General features: G+C 38.2%; 1 protein-coding gene across 4 annotated transcripts in view; it reads right to left on the bottom strand.

Moving 5' to 3' along the window:
- The window catches only part of tnrc6c1 (trinucleotide repeat containing adaptor 6C1), a 90,378-nt gene that overhangs the window by 7,036 nt on the left and 64,582 nt on the right, over nt 1-18,760 (bottom strand). For 3 of the 4 annotated variants that reach the window (XM_017724992.2, XM_017724995.2, XM_017724994.2), the window contains 16 exons: nt 17,498-17,661; nt 16,871-16,948; nt 16,349-16,406; nt 15,294-15,442; nt 14,460-14,591; nt 12,973-13,116; nt 11,808-11,927; nt 11,547-11,630; nt 10,410-10,644; nt 9,565-9,729; nt 8,839-9,027; nt 6,839-6,988; nt 5,450-5,560; nt 1,879-2,094; nt 333-403; nt 91-230 (listed from right to left, as the gene is read on the bottom strand). In XM_017724992.2, the coding sequence (XP_017580481.1) occupies nt 91-230; nt 333-403; nt 1,879-2,094; nt 5,450-5,560; nt 6,839-6,988; nt 8,839-9,027; nt 9,565-9,729; nt 10,410-10,644; nt 11,547-11,630; nt 11,808-11,927; nt 12,973-13,116; nt 14,460-14,591; nt 15,294-15,442; nt 16,349-16,406; nt 16,871-16,948; nt 17,498-17,661 (2,206 nt within the window). The remainder of the gene's footprint in view (nt 1-90; nt 231-332; nt 404-1,878; nt 2,095-5,449; nt 5,561-6,838; nt 6,989-8,838; nt 9,028-9,564; nt 9,730-10,409; nt 10,645-11,546; nt 11,631-11,807; nt 11,928-12,972; nt 13,117-14,459; nt 14,592-15,293; nt 15,443-16,348; nt 16,407-16,870; nt 16,949-17,497; nt 17,662-18,760) is intronic. The other variant, XM_017724993.2, reaches the window with a different exon arrangement.

Raw genomic sequence — 18,760 nt, 5'->3', positions numbered from 1 at the left:
TGAAATCAGGCAGGTCATAACTCTGTGACACCCTTTGCTGATTTATCGATCACACACCTGCTGGATAAGAAAAAGAAAGGTGAGACATACATGTGCAGGGATTTCTGGGCTTTGGCAGCCTCGTCCTTGGAGCTGTAGCGCACCACAGCATTTCCCTGCGTCAGGTTGAGGTGGAATGTAATGAGGGGACCGTGCTGCATACACAGCGTCCGCAGTGTAGAACCATCAATCTAGAATACACACGCACACACAAACGTGTGTTTAAAACAGATAAAATTAGAAAGACTTCTTATGTCCAGAAAGCACTGCGAGTCTATTCTGTGCTGCTGTACCTGGGGTGTGAGGTTCCGCAGTACCAGCCAGCTACTGGTCCTTGTGGAGCTGTCCGTACTCCATGTGGTACCTTTAAAACACACACCGTTAAAGGTGAAATTCTCCATGTTTTTGGAAATCTGTTAAGACTTTATAAGCCTGGCTTAACAAGACAGTAGCTAGGTGTCCATCCACATATAGCTCATGAAGCAGCGAATATCTAATAAAATTTCAGCAAATTTAAGTGCAAAGTTACTTCCTAACTTTTGCACAGGCCACGTTTTATGTATATTATTTTTTCCCCAATATGTTAAATTCAGGAAATAAACAGTAATCGTGCATTAAAATGTGCAGAAGTGTATTCTCTGTAGAGGATGTGTTCATTTACTTTCACCAAGAAAATCAAAAAAACGTCATTTGACTGCCTAAACCGTCGCAATCAACTGCACGTGTTTCCTCATCTCACCATAAACTCTAAATTGCTAACTGTAATCTGGATAATTCTAAAATGAATGACACACATGACTGCACACATCAAATACATTACTAATGCATCACATTTTTGCTGTTTTATAAAAGACACTCAAGGCAGTCCTACAGTGATTTCTTCCTGCTTCACGTTGTGTTAGAACCACTACAATGCACTGCCTGTTACAGCTCACTCTTCTAGAACATCACAAGCCATAGGCACATCAACATACGTTAAACCCCTGAGCTCAATGACAGTTCAGTGGGTATTATCACACATTATTGTCACCAAATCTTCTGCATTCTATCCACATTCTTTATGAAGTTTACATATTTTGGATCAGTGTCAAACAGTGTATTAATTTCAGGTATAAAATTATTTATTAAGGCCATAACTAAGTGAATACGTACAAGCCAGCAAAATGACTAAAATTGCCACCTAAACAAAAACCTCAACAGTTCATCTGCTTTTCTTTCACTGAGCTAACGATTAACAAACAACTGCTTTGGTTACATTCTCTATGTGGCTCACCACATAGCTTCAGACAGAAAGATCAACCAATAGTGTGCTTCTCCTCTCCAAACTGACGGCAGCATGAAAAAGGCACACACAGAGACAGCCTGAACATCTGCTAATTACTAATTACGCTACTATTGTACTTTACTCAGTTGGTTAAGAGGTGCCCACACCCCTATTTCCAACTGTCGTTGTTTCAGTGGCTTTAACATTTAACTGTTAGAGGGTGTAAGGTGCTTTACACTGGGCTGCTCTAGTTTCAGCTTCAGAAACTCCACCCACAGAGGTAAACAGACTCACATGTACTATTCTCTTACTGAATGGACATTTACACTTCAGTTACCTTGTGATTGGCTATTAGTACTCGTTACACTCTGGTTTTCACAGTTCAGTAACACTGTGATTGGCTTTCATCACTTCTGTTACACTCTTGACTGGATATCAGCACCTCAGTTAAACTCAGTTGACTGGCAATTCCCTATGCAACTACATTCATACTGGCTATCTTTTAGGTTCTGTTAGCTATCCGACTAACTTGTGTTGAACATGTTTGCATTATGCAGTATTATACAGCTTAGTACCTGAGGAGTATGAGCTGCTCCAGCCGGGCACCAGGCCCAGGCTATTTCCTCCCCAGGTGGAGGAGGGCTTGGTGTTGGTGAGACCTGGCGGGGGCCGTGTGGGGGCCGTGGTGTTCCGCGGACCCTGAGGAACCTTCCAGAGCTCGTGGGACAGGGAGGCCTGGGTGTGGGAGATGGGACCTGGGGACCAGGTGGACTTCATATCTGAGAGTTTACCTGCAGAGCAGATGTGAGCAGTCACAAGAGTGAAACTACAGACGAAAGCCAGGGGTGCACGATCGGAACCGGTCGATATTCGTGCCTGACACAGTCGACAAACAGTCATTTTTTAATTTGAGCAGCCCTGTGTTGTTCTGTGACATCAATACTGTGAACCAGTGTAGCACATGCTGCATTTGAATGCTGCTGCTATATTACACCAACAACCAGTTTCTTGTAAGCGTGTGAAGAGGGTGTGAAGCAAAGTATGTGAGTCTTCAGATAAAGATCAAACAAAGATTCCTGTGTATGCTGCCGGTTACTTTCAACACATACAGCACTGTGCCAAAAGCAAATTGTTTCTAACCATTTATCTCAGTAGTAAATGTGTTTGTCCCTGTTAAAAGTATTTAAATGCAAACAGCGATGAAAACATATTTTGATAGTTAATTATTCATGTGAACTAATCAACTGTTTAATGATTAATCAGCTTAAATATGGCCTGTAAATGTGAAGAGCTGGAACAACAGTGTTTGATGTTCTGACAAACTGAGTTATTGTTCACCAAACAAAATTACCACCATGGAAAAAAACAGTGCTTTGTTTGACCTACAGTCAATAATAAAAAGGTAAAAATAAATGATGCAATAATTAAGATCAAAATTAAATTGAGCTCTTCAGAGTGCAGCATAATTTAACCGGTTTAATATTTAAGTTGCTCAAATCTGATTTTCTGCTCAAACCTGATCTCTCTGACACGATGGTTTGCACTCGTTTAGGTAATTGACGTGCATCAGCAGCAAAAACTAATGAGCAGAACGAGCTTCGCTGTGAAGATCAGTAGCTCTGATCAGCTCTCAGCTTCATTATTAGAGCAAGTTGAAGGAGAAAAAGGTGAGATGAGCTGCTTTTCCACCGTTTACAGGCTTTAACTTCTGTTTGGCGCTGCTGCCATGGTAACGCTGAATGTTGGAGAACACGCAGTGGAAAAATACAATCCGAGTGTCACATTAAGGTCACAAGGCCACGAATTGGATATCTGGAAAAAATCCAGAAATTGGAAATCCGATCTAGGACCACATATGAAAGTGGCTCAGGTCCGATTTGAAAAGATCAGATTTGTGTCCACACAATTCAGAAAACGTCAGAACTGAGTCACAATAGGGCAAAAATCAGATTTGTGCCACTTCAACCTGGTAATGTCAACGTAGCCATAGTTAGTTAATACTAATGTTAACTCATTTAAAGGTTGGACATCACTTTGAAAGTGTAACGTAAACAAAATATTTGTTGTCAATATTATTGGTAAGGTCGAATAAATGTTTCGGACCTGAATACAAATAAGAAATAAGGTAAGAAGACACAAGAATATCTTTTTTTCTTTTTCTTTCAAAAAGAAGTTTGATTTTTGGTTTTCGACTTCACCTTCACCAGCCATCACATGGATTTGTTCAAATCCACCACCAGCACACCTGATGTCAGAGAACATATTCCACTCGTTTCATCTGCTTGAGCCAAATTAGGCATAAATTGACAGCTATAATTAATACTGCGCAGGACAGGTTTGGAAATGGTTAAAGGAGCACAGACATAAAATCAATACTTATTGTATCAACTATCTGCATTATGTTGTGCTTTTAAAATATCAGCTTGACTGTATATCAGAATAATATCAGAATTCACATCAAAATTTATGATCGATGCACCCCTGACAAAAGCATCAAAAGCACGTGAGAACAACTGACGCTTGGTGACAGAGCACTTCCTGTGTTTAATACCTATACAGAATTAAACACAGTCCTGTGGGGGTTGGAAGGGTTTTTCACAGCAAAGGGAGAAGTTACTGTAGACAGGGGGAGCACAAGGACATGAATTATTTCTGTTCACAATAATCCCCCTCATCAGTCAACAAACTGCACACAGCTGGTTGGTGATCATGCCACACACAGACACACTACCCCACTAACACTGGGGAATGTGAGGGCAATTATAGGTAGGGCACACTTCTAGAGGGAAAGGGTCACACAGCACACTGAACTGGACAGAATTTAGGGCTGCAACTAATGATCATTGCTATAAATCAATGAACCTATCGAGCGCCGTTTGACAGAGCTGAGCTATATGATATGTTTTCGTGACATTTTCTTTCTGTGGTAATTGTGGTCAAGACACTCTTTTCTGAGTATATGATGAGTGTGGTCAGAACATCTAGAGCAGTGAACAACTGCATAGATCATAAAGAAGACAGTAATCAACAAGTGTATATGTAAGCAACAGATCATGAGAGTATGTGTGTTACTGTGAATAATATGGCTGGGACTCGGTCGCAGGCATGAGCCGAAGGTGAGCACAGTAGATCATCACAGCCTTGATATTATTCACAATAAAACAAGATCTTGGGTTCTACTGTTTTTATACAACAGCTCCTCTAAGTAAATACTAAATTATGTAGTAAAGAAGCCCATCTGTAATTTCTTCTGCCAAAAAGTATCACCCTCTTTTGTTACAGAGCCATAAAACTGGTTTTGTTCCAGCCAGTCTGTAAAGCATTTCACAGCCCATCTTGTTTGCTGAATTATATTCTTTTTTTTCTGGTTAACTCCACGGCTGCTAATCAAAAAGCTCACTTTGGATCAATAACAGAGAATCAGATGTTGACCTGACCAAATAGGTCAAATATCTTATAGAACCTATCTACCGTATCCATTTTCTGTTTTTGTATATCGTATTGTTGGAAGAAAACCTCATATCTCCGAAATACTAATTATACAGGTGAAGGAAAAAAACCTACTTTACTTTTAATGTAAGTCCATGCAATTAGGAAAAAAACATGCTGTTATCAGAAGACCATGGGTAGAGCTCTTCTCACCCAATAAGAATGGGCCATCAGAACTAGAGTACATAGTAATAGCCCATCTGTACACCTTTGTTTAGTTAATTTTGCCTCCTGTTCCTTGCTGTAAAGATTAAAACACTGACTTTATAGAAACAGCATTTTGTGTATACATTTTATGTGCTATGACTTGTTCACAACCCCTTTGAAAAACGATTCATGACGTCATGACATTTTCAAGATGCATGTTATGTTTTGGCCATATGGCCCCCTACACTTCCTGTAGTGCATTAGTCTGTCAGAATGCTGTATGGATCTTCCATTTGGAAATCCACGAAAAGACTTTGTCACATTCAACGCTGTTGAGCTCGGTAACTGTTGCAGCCCTAATGTGACAGCAACAAAGCAGTCTGAGAGAACAGAGCCCACTTCTTTAGGCTTCGTGCAACAAAGGAAGTGGTGACTGTGACTGCAGGGTGGGTGAGGGACTGTAGGTGGGGGTTGTGGCTGTGGTTAAAAGGGCACTCTTAGTAGCTGTACCTGTATCGTCTGTCTCAGGTGAAGACAGACTAAAAGAGCTAGTGTAACCACTGACTGGCCAATCGCTGGCAGGAGGCACAGCCTCGCTTTGAGAGGAAGTTGGGGAGGAGCCTATAAAGTGTCCCAAAATATAAAGCAGGCAGGGGGCAGGGGAAGGGGGGAGAAACAAAAAGAAGGCAGTAAATATAAAAGTGTTGCTGATGTTTACGTTCTGTTAGAAATTGTGTAATGAACTGGTTAGTGGGGCTGGGTATCAGGCAAATTATACCGATACCAATAACGATACGATACCTTGACTTTGATTTCTTTGACTACGTTTTTCAATTAATTTTTTTAATATGCAAATAAATTATATAAAAATATTGTCTTTATAGACACATAAAAACCCATAAGTTTAACAAAAAGCCACATCATTTAGTTTTTTAAAAAATAATTGTTGATTTTTAAATTAGTTTGTTTTCATAGTTCATAGTTTAATTAAAAAAAAAAAAAAAAAAAAAAAAAAAAAAAAAAAAAAAAAAACTTTCCAAGACTGACTACTTGGGTACCAAATTTGTTTCATGGATTTTGGTAATTTGGTCAAATAAAAATATATATTTTGATACACAGCCATACTGGTTGATGTTTCTTGCATCTGAAAGATGATGTGAATCAACCACCAAAACTGTAAGCTTTTTTTAAATATTATTAAATTTCTGCATTTATCTTAAGCTTCTGCTTTTTAATACAAAAAAATGGTAAATTATTATTATTTATTATTATTAAAGCATTTGAATTCATAACATTTGGATACGCCAATTAGCCTTAAGTCAAGCATATCAAATGAAAACTTCGTAACTGTAAGTTTTCATTTTACAGTAAGGTCTAAAAGTCTGAACACATTCAAAATCTGGGATTTTTTCCATTTTAAACAACAAAAAAAAGTTTTAAGAAATAACAAACTTAAATTTAAGAGTCTTGTATAAAAAGGTCAGATTTGTTTTGAGTGTAATTCCTTCCAATTAAGTTAGTGTTCAGGTGGATTCAGGGGCATCAGAGGCTTCTGCACAAACTCCTGGAGTCCATGCAGCTCGAGTACGTGCAGTGATTAAAGCAGAAGTGGGACATACTGTAAGAAATTCTGAAATTCATAGATATAGTTCACTCAGATTGAAAAGCTGATTTTCAGTAGTGGTTTCAGACTTCTGGACTCCCACTGTACATGAAACAACCAAAACACAGCTATGAGAATCATTAGATACTGTTAACAGCTGAGAAAGAAGAATCATTATAACTGACTCACTCATCTCTCTGAACCACAGCTACCCTTAGAAATTCAGACAAAATGCTCTACAAAAGATGCTACATCAGTTTCTCATTTCAAACACATTCTCAGAGATGTGTTCCTACCTCCACTCCGGTCTCTGAGCAGGTAGCGATTCACATCCTGAATGTTGGTGTTGATGGTAGGGCCGCTGGGAACACTTCCTGGGGTGACGTTGGGGTCAGTCTCAGGGTCAATGTTCTGCAGTCCTTTCCAGGGCACTCCTGGGCAGAACTCTGAGATTCCAAGAACAAAACTCGTTTTATGAGGTTCTATCAGTGATGACAAGATGATGAATATAAGCATAGATAGATAGATAGATAGATAGATAGATAGATAACCTAAGAACCGTCTGAATGCTTGGATGTTTTTTGCTTCGTTAAAAAGTTCTTCTTTATGATGAGGAACCTTTGCAAGAACCATTGAGAAATGGTTCTATAGAGCACCAAAATGGGTTCCAATATTGTTATACATTAAAAAAAGCCCCACAAAAATCTTAAAGTACTGTGTACATCTATTTTTTAGTAAGAGTGCATCATTCAAAAGTTTGGAAGAAGGTTTTAAGTAATAATACTGTAAGTATTCTTAGAATTATTTTAATAGACCTTCAGACAGATATAGGATATTGATGTTATTATAACACCTATCTAGATATTAATTTCATTAGGACTTCACTGGATACTGAGTTTATTATAACAAAGATAATAATTTTCTTAGGACTTCGGTCTGAATACTGAGTGTTTTTTTTTTTATTAACATCAGTCTAGATAATAAGTTTACTTGATTTTAATACAACTTCATTCTTGATATTGTACAGCTTCTTCAGTCATTTTAGAATCATCTACAGCTCTGTTCATCATACCTAACATATTATTTGGAGATGGCATGATATCACTGATATATTTTTCTTTAAAACCTACTTTAAGTTGAAGTTGTTTACATATTTGCATACCCATACGAAAGCACTTGACCACTATTCCCCTGCTGTTATTTACAGTTACTGATGTTATCATCTGACCTACTTTGCTTCATGTTTTGCGACGCTACAAGCAATTCTGTTTTATTTCAGGCTAGATTTGTGACGGATCAAATTAAGATTCATTTAATTTCCTCCAATATCCGCTAGAGATTTTCTGCTGATCAGCCTGTACCTGGTGTTGGATCGGGACCATCTCTACTAACATTTCTTCAATTTTTAGACTTTCCTGAAACTTAGTTGAAACTTTTAAACATGTGAAGCCGTACATCACAGTAAAATCATTTTACAGCAACAAAATTGCTTTTATATTGCTGAACACAGGGATTTCAAACATTTCAACAGCAGTATTGCTACACTTTGTGATACCCGTTGTGGTATATTTACTGTTTGTATTCTGTTTTGTCCATTTAACCATTCAAGTTTATAACATCACTTCAGCTGTCCTTCACATTGAATGTTTTAGGACAAATGGACCAGTAGTACCTGTAAAAGTACCTGGGATAAAATCTTGATATATTAAAATTAAGAATATTTGCCTCTCTCCTATAAAGCTAACATTTCTTATGTGAAACTGTCTAGTGAGTCTGACTGTGATCAAATCATTATAAATCTAGTAAATATATCTAGCATTACTGATTATTACACTGTTCTAAAAATACTACAAGATTATTCAACCTAATTTAGCAAAGAAATAGGTTATTAGTATAAACTTGTTGCATACGTATAACAGTGTCATAATGAATTTATAATAATGAGAACATTATAAAATTATTTAACCGGATTTAATAAAGAAAGACATAATAATTTTATACTCGCAACAATCTCGTAATAAGAATTTACAACAAAGAGAATACAAGATTTATTGACTACATTCACATTATTTCATTTGCCAAGATACAGATACGTGCAAAAGTTTGGGTGTCCCTGGTCAAATTACATTTTGTTGATTTTCTAAGTTAAAATAATTTTACACAACATCTACAGAGAATGACGTTTTGACTTAATTTCATTTAGAAAATCAGCAAAACCGTTCATTTGACATGGGGTGTTGAAACTTCTGCATGCAACTGTATTACTGTATGCTGTGTAAATCGAATATTGACTGACCTGGCGGCCAGTTGATGTTGGTCCCATTGGAGATTTTGTCGTTAGCGCTCTTGCTCTGGCCCCAGCTGTCCGGGGGCACCAGCGGGCTGGCCGGAGATTCAGAGCTGGAGATCAGGTTATACGGGCTGTAGGAGTCGTCCAGAGGGGGCTTACCTGGAGGGCCGAGATTAGGCCCTGCAGAGATGGCACCTGCGGGGGGGAAAGGGACAAACACATTCATAATGAGCCCTTTAACCAATCTGTATGACACTTCACATTACACTACTGCGTAAACGCTTAGAATCACTTGTGATATTTTTTATATACAACATAACTTATATAGGCAGCAAAACATTTTTTTTTCCAATATTTAAAGCATTTTCAAAATGTGTGACAGCAAAAGAAAATATGCAGCATGTCAATACACAACAGGAATGTTAGAAATACATATTATATATAAACAGCAAGTCAGATTATCTGCCTTGAGATTTAGTTATCACCTGATCTCTATTATTGAAATTTAAATTTCAATTATTATTGAAATGGAATAATTTCATACATATATCTGCAACCAAGCTCATTTTATATTATTAACACATTGATACAAAATGTCTGATCTGTAATTCTGTGCTCTGCATTAGGTAAACAGAAATGCGTTTACAGTTTATTTGTAATAAACAGTAATAAAATAAAACTAAAGTAATAAAATACTAAAAGTAATAAAATAAAGCTCTGTGTTGACTGTACCATGCTTGCTAAGACTGGGCTCCATGGGGGAGGAGTTTCCAGAGAGGTTTTCCATAGAGTTGGGGTGTGTCCACTGTGACAGGCGCGACTGAGGCTGAGGAGAATCCTTCATGGACAGACCACCCACCTCCATGCAGTTTACATTCATGTTAGGGTTCAGTCCAGCTAGGAAGAAAAATACAGAAGAATCTCTCAGTGAAAGCAGTTCTTTACAAATATAGTAAGCACTGACAAAGCAAAGCAATGTAACAGCTTTTCTCTTAAAGTGACGTCTCAAAGAAGGTAAGCTTCTTATTCACTTTAATGGTAGAAAAGCATCCTTGGATAAATCACTTATGTGAACTAGGCCAGCTTTCGCTTGGTTCTTAGCTTTCGCTTGTCAAGTTTCTCCAACTCAGGAGAGTTTGACTGTTTTTTAACACTCTGTAGGCGATACAAGCCACATTACTCTTGTAATTAGTGAAGGTAATGCTTATGTACAAAGATTAGGACCACTCGTTATTCACAGAAATGGAGGAATTCATACACAAATGTATACATGTATTTTGGGAACCCAGAAGAGCACATTATGTAGAAAGAAAACGTAATTAGGTTCACTGGGGCATTAAGTAATCTCAAAAAGACAACATAGACATATAAACATAGACAACACACCCTGGCACAACAGGAGCAATGCTAAAGCCTGAATTTTGTCTATGTTTTTGTCATCTTTTATAGAGAAACATATAGAGAAATAGACCCTAACCTTAAAGAAACTTCAGGCACCAAATATAACTAGGGTAAACTACTCAAAACCTAATTATTTGTATCAGAGAAGATGTTTATGTGACATAAGCAACACTCACAGAGAGCGTAGGGGGAGAATGAGTTTGGAGAAGACTGCGGCTCTTTGGTCTGCAGGTCAGAGACGGTCAGGCCTGGCGCCTGTGGGGCAGGAAACGAGTCCAGGGCAGATTTTCCTGCTCCGGGGTGCAGGTTTGGGTGGGAAGGGGGAGGCTGCTGCTTCATCAGCAAAGCCTGGGCCAGCTGCCGCTGGTGCTGTTGGATCTGCTGCTGCATGTTATTGATTGTACGTGCAACCTGTCCCAAACACAAGAACAACAACGAAGAACACACACACACGCATCTTAGTATCACTGCTATTCAAAACCACCACAGAAAAAACATGTGAAAGGGCCCATATTAAACAGGCCACATTATTATTTTCTCTCAGTGCAAACACTGTTAAGGTTTTAATCCATACAGTGTACAGTCTAATCCGTATAACCCATATATGGAAACTAAGCTACAAAAATGTTTATTTCAATGTTCTTGTGATGTCAGAAACCAACTAATTCACATATATCTGCATATTCAGCCTGCAGCAGTTTTTGCTTCGCACTGCAGTTTTAAGGAGTGACTGCTTTTTGAATGAGGTACAGCCAATCAGAACAGAGCTTAGGTACATAAATCATTAATTCTAAAAATGGTCATGTAAAAATTAATTATGACTGTTTTTGGTACATGAACCCCCAAACATCAGAAATGGTCCCCAGGAAGAAAAAATCTACAAAAAAGATTTTGGATATGGGGCCATTAATCTATATTGTCAAATGAACAGTTAGTAGTCCATTATTATTCTACACTCCCAGCAAATAGACATATGCTTTTTGCTTCATGATCAGGCTTAAATTCCGATCTGGAAGTTTACAGAGCAGATTTATCTCCTCCCTTCTTTAGATGCATCTCCTATCATCCACTCAATCACTACAATAATTACACCAAACAGACTATCTAAGCCAGTCTTAACTTACAGTTTTTATAATGTATGAAATAATGTATAACAATCCAAATGTTAAAAACTTCAAAAAAAAGGCAGAGTCCCCAAACGTTTGACAGTGTTCGTAAAAATAGGTTTTAAACAAGTGATGTGGTCGCTCTTTTGCTCGAGTGAAGCATGGACAGGTCAGTTTTGAGAGGAAGTGCTGAAACCATTAGCTCACTTGCTGCTCTTGTTGTCTGATGGGGCCGGAAACGTTACGTTGCGCCTGCAACATCTGCTGCTGAATTTGTAAACGCTGGTATGCCTGTACAGAAACACACAGTACAGCACGGCTTTTTAACATTTTAAGTGCAACAATGCAATAATCTTGAAAAGAACAAAGTGGCCTAAAGGCATCAGTTTACTTCAGTCTTCTTTCTGGGACCTTGAGGACAGTGAACAGTGACTGAGAGGTGCAAGACCGCCCCCTGCTGGAACTCACCAGTTGCAGCTGGTAAAGTTGGTTCAACAGGGTCATATGCTGAGGGTTTATTGGTGAGGTCAAAAGTGCAGGGTTGAGACCAATGTTTTTTGCTGCAAACTGTAAGAGCTGTGCTTGAACCTGCAGGTAAACAAAAGAGACCATAATTCACTACACTGTACTGGACAGGACTTTCTTTGGGCAAAACTTTGACAGACTTTGAGTAATCAAAGGCTGGATGACCAAGATACGATTCAGAAACACACAGCTGTGAGCAAATGTTTGGGCACCATGGTGACATGACAATTTTTGTTGCTTTTCTAAGTGACAACAGATTTCACCCTTAAAGAACACACTTCTGCACATTCAAATACAAATACACAAAAATACAACATAAATTGTAGCCCACGTTTTTTTTTTTAACAGAATATCTCATTATCTTGCAGAGTAGTCTTATGTCATCATTTAAACTGATTTTTTTCCATAAATTAATGCTTTCCATGAATTAATATTTTGTTATTTTAGTCTTCCTTCATCAGTTAGTCTTTTCCACAAATCAATGTTTTTAATTTCTTTAACTAAATGTTTTAATTTTTTTTACTAAATGTCTTCCTTATGTGTTTAATTTTTTATCATGTCGAGAATCAGTCGACTTATGTTCACTTTTTCAAAATTGAATTTGACGAGAGTGTCAGAGAGTGTTCAGAGTGTACTTTGCATATAAACCCTTCTTAAAAGGCATCCGTTCTTATTTGATGAATTCTGTCACTTTTGTACTTGCCGCTTTTCAAAACACAGACTGACTCATCTGGCACATTGATGTGTAGGGCTGCAAAGGTCGATAGTGTCCATAATTTTAATAAATAGAGATTTTTATTGTTGACGGGGCATTTACTGAACTAACAGTGCTCTAAAATGCTCATATGAGCTACATGGACATTCTGACAGATGGCAATACACTAAAGGATGTGTAGGAGGTGATATGGCTTCTGCTGTTTCTCTATAATGCTCTGTAACATAGGGAACATGGGGCTCCCCAGTACGGATCAGATTAAAGAGCACGCAAATGTTAAAGAGCCATTTAAGCACGTAAGTGGTTCTCTGAGTGTTCATGGTTTTATATAGAACAACTGTCTTTACTAAAGAACCATGGAAGAACAAGCCATGTTTTGCGCCTGTGAGGTACCTGAGGGGAGAGAAACTGAGGCACTTGAGCGCGTAGACTAGGCTGGGAGGAGTTGAGAGGTGGCACTGTCGGCTGAGGAGGAGGCTGCTGCTGCACGGCCCGTGTTTGTGCTGTTCCACTACTGCCAAACATTCCACTCTGCATCTGTTCATATACATACAAAAAGCCAGTATGAGGAAACAACCCTTTTCAGATCTTTGGTCCCAATATCATTCCTCTACAGCTCACGCTCAAATTTCTATCTGCTGAAGCGTTATGGTTTATTATTATGACCAGGGTTAAAATCAGCATGAACTGGACATCATAGTGCATTCTCCTTCTATGATGCATTCCCAAATGAAAGATCGTATCAAGGAGGGTCTCTGAGCTATCTGAAGTTTTTTTCTCTCAATGATGGATGACAGTGGTGGGACAGTGAAGTGAAACATGATATTGGTTACAATTATTAATCCCACCTCTTGGTGCACGGTGATGTAATCAAAAGGAAATTCTTTCAAGGTGGGCAAAAGAAGAGAAAGATTTTAAAGGTGGATTGTGGGACTAAAGCTATTGTTTAATAGGTTATTTATCATGTTATGCAGTATTCCATGTGTCGAACACAAGCTCATGAAGTTATTTTAATTTTCTTTTCTTATTAGCTTCACACTGAGATGCACTACAGTCCTGAGAATGCACTGCAACATAGTGTGCGTTCCGACCCCCTTCTCCCAAGAATAGTTCAATAAAATAGGAAAATGAATAGTCCCTTCTAGTTCAAGCAAATAGGCAATTTTAAGAAAACTACCTAAAACATTTTTTTTATTTAGAATTATTTTTTTTAGAATTTTAGAATTAATTTATATTTATTTTCAGTTTTGGCATATTTTGACTAAACGACAGCCTGTTTGGGTAATCTTAAGTAGAAATTTAATAAAAACACTGCTGGCTCATGGATTTGCTGAGCTTTTTTAATAGGCACTTTTAGTGGTTGAGTATTTTATGGTGTAGCAGGTCACCCTTAGTCTCAGTGGCTTTATAGTGTTTTAATTCATTTAATGTTCTCTCACTACAATACCCAGGAAATACTATCACTACAAAATCATGCAAATGCGTCATACAACCTTTAAGAATCAGACGCCAACGACAAGTTTCTTTATTCATTCAAAGCCAAACTGAGCTAAGATATCTAGACAGCAGATTACCCTGCTAACTTTAGCTTTCAGTTGGTCATACCCCTCACTTCATGAGTCATTTGAGTAATCCATTCTCTCCTTTGATTTGAAGACAGTTACTACAATTACATGGCTACAATAAGATATTTTCATCAGAAGAGGATTTTCCTAGTCTTTAAACTATTAAGACTAGATTTAGGTTTTGGGCTGAGTGTGTAAAAAGCACCTACAGAAGACCATTAAAACAAAGGGCTCCCATCCGTCTCAGTGACAGAAGCAATGTCGAACACTGTCTGGTGTGTTTCAATTTGCTGATGTTTCCTGTCTCTGGCTCACCTGTCTGTTGTTCAAGTTTTGCATGGCGACCCCGAGGCCCTGGCCGGGGAGGGCAGCACCGGCCAACGGGAGCTTCAGGCTGGGAGAAGGCAAAAATGGTGAAGTTTGGGCATCGTCCGCTAGTCCACCATCCTACAGTGAGAGAAGAAGAACATCACCCAATTATCTCCTAGCTTAAAACCTCTCTGTATCATACTTGCTTTACATATTTTCCATATTTCATATCTGTCGGTTTCATTCTGTGATGTATACTTGTATTTCAGCTGACACAGTAATTTATCTTTGAGTTTCAGGCTTTAAGCTTATTTATTGATCCATCTTTGTGTTTTAAACTAATTAAGAGATTTGACATTGTGTTTCAAGTTGATTGAAAGATTTAACAGCAATTTAAGCAGATTTAGATCTACCTTTAGGGTTTTAGGTTGATAAACTGATTTATTTTTGTGTTTTAGGTTGATTTACTAATACATCATATCAGCTACAATCATTTTAAAACTGTTCAAAAAATATTGATTAAAATTTAATTTTTATTCCAAATTACACATGGTTTATTTAAATGCCTGATTAAGTCAACAAAGACTAAGATCAGTTCAGACATTGGTATAGCCCATGTGTCAAGTTCCAGCACCTCGTGGGCCAAAACCCCGCCTTCGTAAACACACCCGATTCAGCTCATCAGCTACTCAGCAAGACCTTTATGAACTGAATTCAGAGCATTATTAAATGAGGGTAAACACTGATCTCTACCGCACTTTGGCTTCCAGTTTGACAGGCCTGGTATAGTCAAATAACCACATCTATTCCTATCATAGACGAAAAAGAAGGCGGGGATACCTTATCCAGGAAGGGGGCGCGGTCTGAGGAGGATTCTTTGGAGATGACTGAAGGCCTGCAGCCCATTGGTTTGTTGACGAGGCCGTTGTTGTAGTCAGAGATTCCCATCCCCCGCTTATCCAGTTCAGTCTTTTTCTCTAGCAGGGCGCCTGAAACAGAAACATACTTATGGCTAACAGCCTTTAACATATGTTGTACACTATTTAAACCTTATGTTTAAGTGTATTAACTGCATGTAATGTCGTTTCCTGTGGTGACTGAATGCTGTCTGTCATAATTTATTGTTAAAGGCAGAATTTGACAAGGGCACAACCAATATAACGGCCTGCAAATAAAATATTAACGTTCCAAGGAAATATTGGTATCAAGAAAAAAAAATCTCACAGAAAAAGCACTGATATTGTTTTGACGTTACATGTTTTATATTATAACTAACCATATAATAATATTACAACATTACAATAACCCTGTAACATAGGCTTTTTGTGAATAGTGGAATTGATTGAACGACAAATTTTAAACGATGTGTCGTGTTATATGAAGCTGTCTCGCAGGCCGGATGCGGCATGTGGGCCGGTAGTTTGAGACCCCTGCTCTAATGTTAGGAAAACAGCTTTCCTGAGGATTTTAATGGCCTTATATTACTGATCACTAGTCACAATTCACAGCTGACAATCACATCAATCAGTAAATTCACATTTCATGACATATTATGCATACACTTAATTTTTTTTTATATAAACGTAAATGCAGTCAGGCCAACTGAACACGCTAAATTGCCCTTGGCTGTAAATGTGTGTGTGTTTATATATGTGTGTCTGCCCTGTGATAGACTAGTGACCTGTCCAGGGTCTATCCTACCTTCCACCCAGTGACCTCTGGGATAGACTCTAGCACTCCCGCAACCCATAATAAGTGGTTTAGAAAATGTGTGTGTATCGGCTGACTGTATAAGCTTAAACCATTTATCAGAAGTTTCAACTCCTTAAAATCAGTATCGTAACAAAACATTTAGATGAGTGTTTTCATTTTAAAGTGAATCTGGTATGACGTACTCATAGCCTGGTCCAGGTTCATGTTGTTGCTCTTCAGAGCCTCCTCTGCAGGGTCTCTCTGTACACACAAAACACAAAGATGTGTGAGTAAGAAACATCAGGATCAGGATCCACTCATGTGCTGTGTCAATATGTTATTAACAGAATGCAACCTATTATCGCATTTAACCTTGAGATCCACTTTGTGTCATTTGTGTGGGTTTGTGTACCAAAAACAGCTGTAATTCATTGTTACATAACCAATTCCTTTAAACCCGTAACCAATCTGCTCTGATTGGCTGTTCAGAGTGACTGGATAAGACTAAAGTGCTGTAGGCTGAATAGATGGATATGTGCGTTTGCTTTTGTGAAATCACAAGAATTATGAACTCAAAACAGTCTATTTTTGCAGTTTAATGACTTTAACAGTACTTACATACTACATAACACTGCATTTATTTAATAGATTTAGTTATCCAAAATATGGGCCCTTCAATGTACTGCAGGGGTACAGCCAAATAAAAAATGTTGAAAGGTACTCACAGGGAAGCCCATGTCAGTTAGCTGCTTTATCAGACGGTTCATAATCCAGGCATCATCCTGTTTGTTAGGAACCTTACCCTTTCAGAACAGGAAGGAAAAAGCAGTTTCAGGTAAGAACTCAAGGTACTGTCGTAATGTAAGCTTTGCCTTTATTAATGTTATGCTTTCATTACAAGGCTGTTTAAAAAGAACAGCTGGGTGAAAACGGACAAACGTACATTAGCATAGCTAAAAGCAGTAGTAGTTGCGTCCTGCAGACTGAAATTTGTCTGTACTTTTGTCTATTTTTATAGATAGATATAGCTAACAGTATGTAAAACAATGTCAGAAACCACATAAGTGATGACATTAGACATTACACAAAAACTTAATCTGAGGTGGCGGATGATGTAGCCAAGCAGTTCACATCATGCTAAGTGGTGGTGTATAAGCTTCCATTACTTTTTAGCTACATTAGCTTTGTAGCTCCAGCACTAAAACTAAAGAAGCATGCCTCAAACACTAAATATGTCCTGGTTAATCGACTATGTTTGGAGCATTGGGGGTAGAGGAATGAGCAAATTAGTTTTTTTTTTTTTCTCATCAAACTCTTCCTTTAAGCAAAGCACAGGATGGCTCCAGGCTGACCTTCTGTGGGCCCTTCTTGGGCGGGTTCCCCCAGGAGCTGCAGGACGAGTTGCTCTCCTGAGAGGCCGTGCTGTTCCACATGTCACTCTCATCCTGCTCCCACTGCCCTGCCGACAGAGCCACATCCTCACCACCTCCCCAGCCATCTTGCATAGATTTAGGGGCTGAAGAAAAGAAACAACACAACAAATACGTTTACATGCTGGAACTGTTCAGTGAAATATCTCAGTCATTTAGGAATTCAAATCAAAATCTCTATGCTGAAAGAGTTAACTAATAGGTGCGAGAGTGCATTACATTCATTTCAACAGTAGAGGGCAGTATCGCTAAAAGAATTACATGGAGAAATGGGCCGACATCTTAGTGTTTTGAAAGAACTTAAGACTGGTGTGGTGAGTGAGGTTGGTCCTCCCTGTTGACCTGGTCCATACTCAAATCATCTGATGTAGCTTGTCATTAGGTGCCGTTTAGGCAGCCTTTTGGTAAAACTACAGCTTATTTAAAATATGATTTTATTTAAGCTCTAGTTCCAAAGAGTGGCAAACCACCAAGCTAGCTGGCTGTTTGGCTTTGTATAATTAACTGAAGTAGTTTTAAGAGAGCCACGTCACTGGCACTCCTTTTGTAAGAAGGGGAAAATGAGACCAACTTCTCAGACTGAACTTTGGAAGTATGGAAAAACATACCTATAGAACTGAAACAAGTCTCGTTAAAAGAATGGAAGCTGTAATAAAGGTTAAAGCTGGAGACACTATGAAGCGTCCAAAAATACATTATCCTTCGTTTTCTGTGTAATTTTCTGTTAAATAACAGCAAACATAAATAACTTTATATTTGACTGAAAATTAAAAGCAAGAATCATGGTTTCTGCCTTTTGACCAGTACTGTGTACTGAATTGTTTGCTCACTAACTGTCTATGTGGCTAATGTTTACCCCCTAATGTGTGATACCAAACATTTGCATTTAAAAACACTTTAATAATCACTAAATAGTATTTGTCCATCTGTTTCATCTGTGTCAGTCCTCTAAGCAACTTAAGTAACCACTTGGGTGATTTTTGCCAAGAGAACAGAATCTTTAACACCAGGTAGACCAGCTTAGAGGGGGGAAGGGGTCTCCACAGTAGTCCCACTAACAAAAACTGAAATATGACCATTCTGGCGCAATATATACTCTTCTAAAATGATCATTTCTGATTGTAATCTTCAGGCATATTAGAACACAGTTAAAGAAATAAACCCACTCAGAAAACTAATAAACCA

This window comes from Pygocentrus nattereri, chromosome 14 (assembly GCF_015220715.1).
Source record: "Pygocentrus nattereri isolate fPygNat1 chromosome 14, fPygNat1.pri, whole genome shotgun sequence".
NCBI classification, from domain to species: Eukaryota; Metazoa; Chordata; class Actinopteri; order Characiformes; family Serrasalmidae; genus Pygocentrus; species Pygocentrus nattereri.
This window is presented reverse-complemented; position numbering and strand designations above follow the sequence as displayed.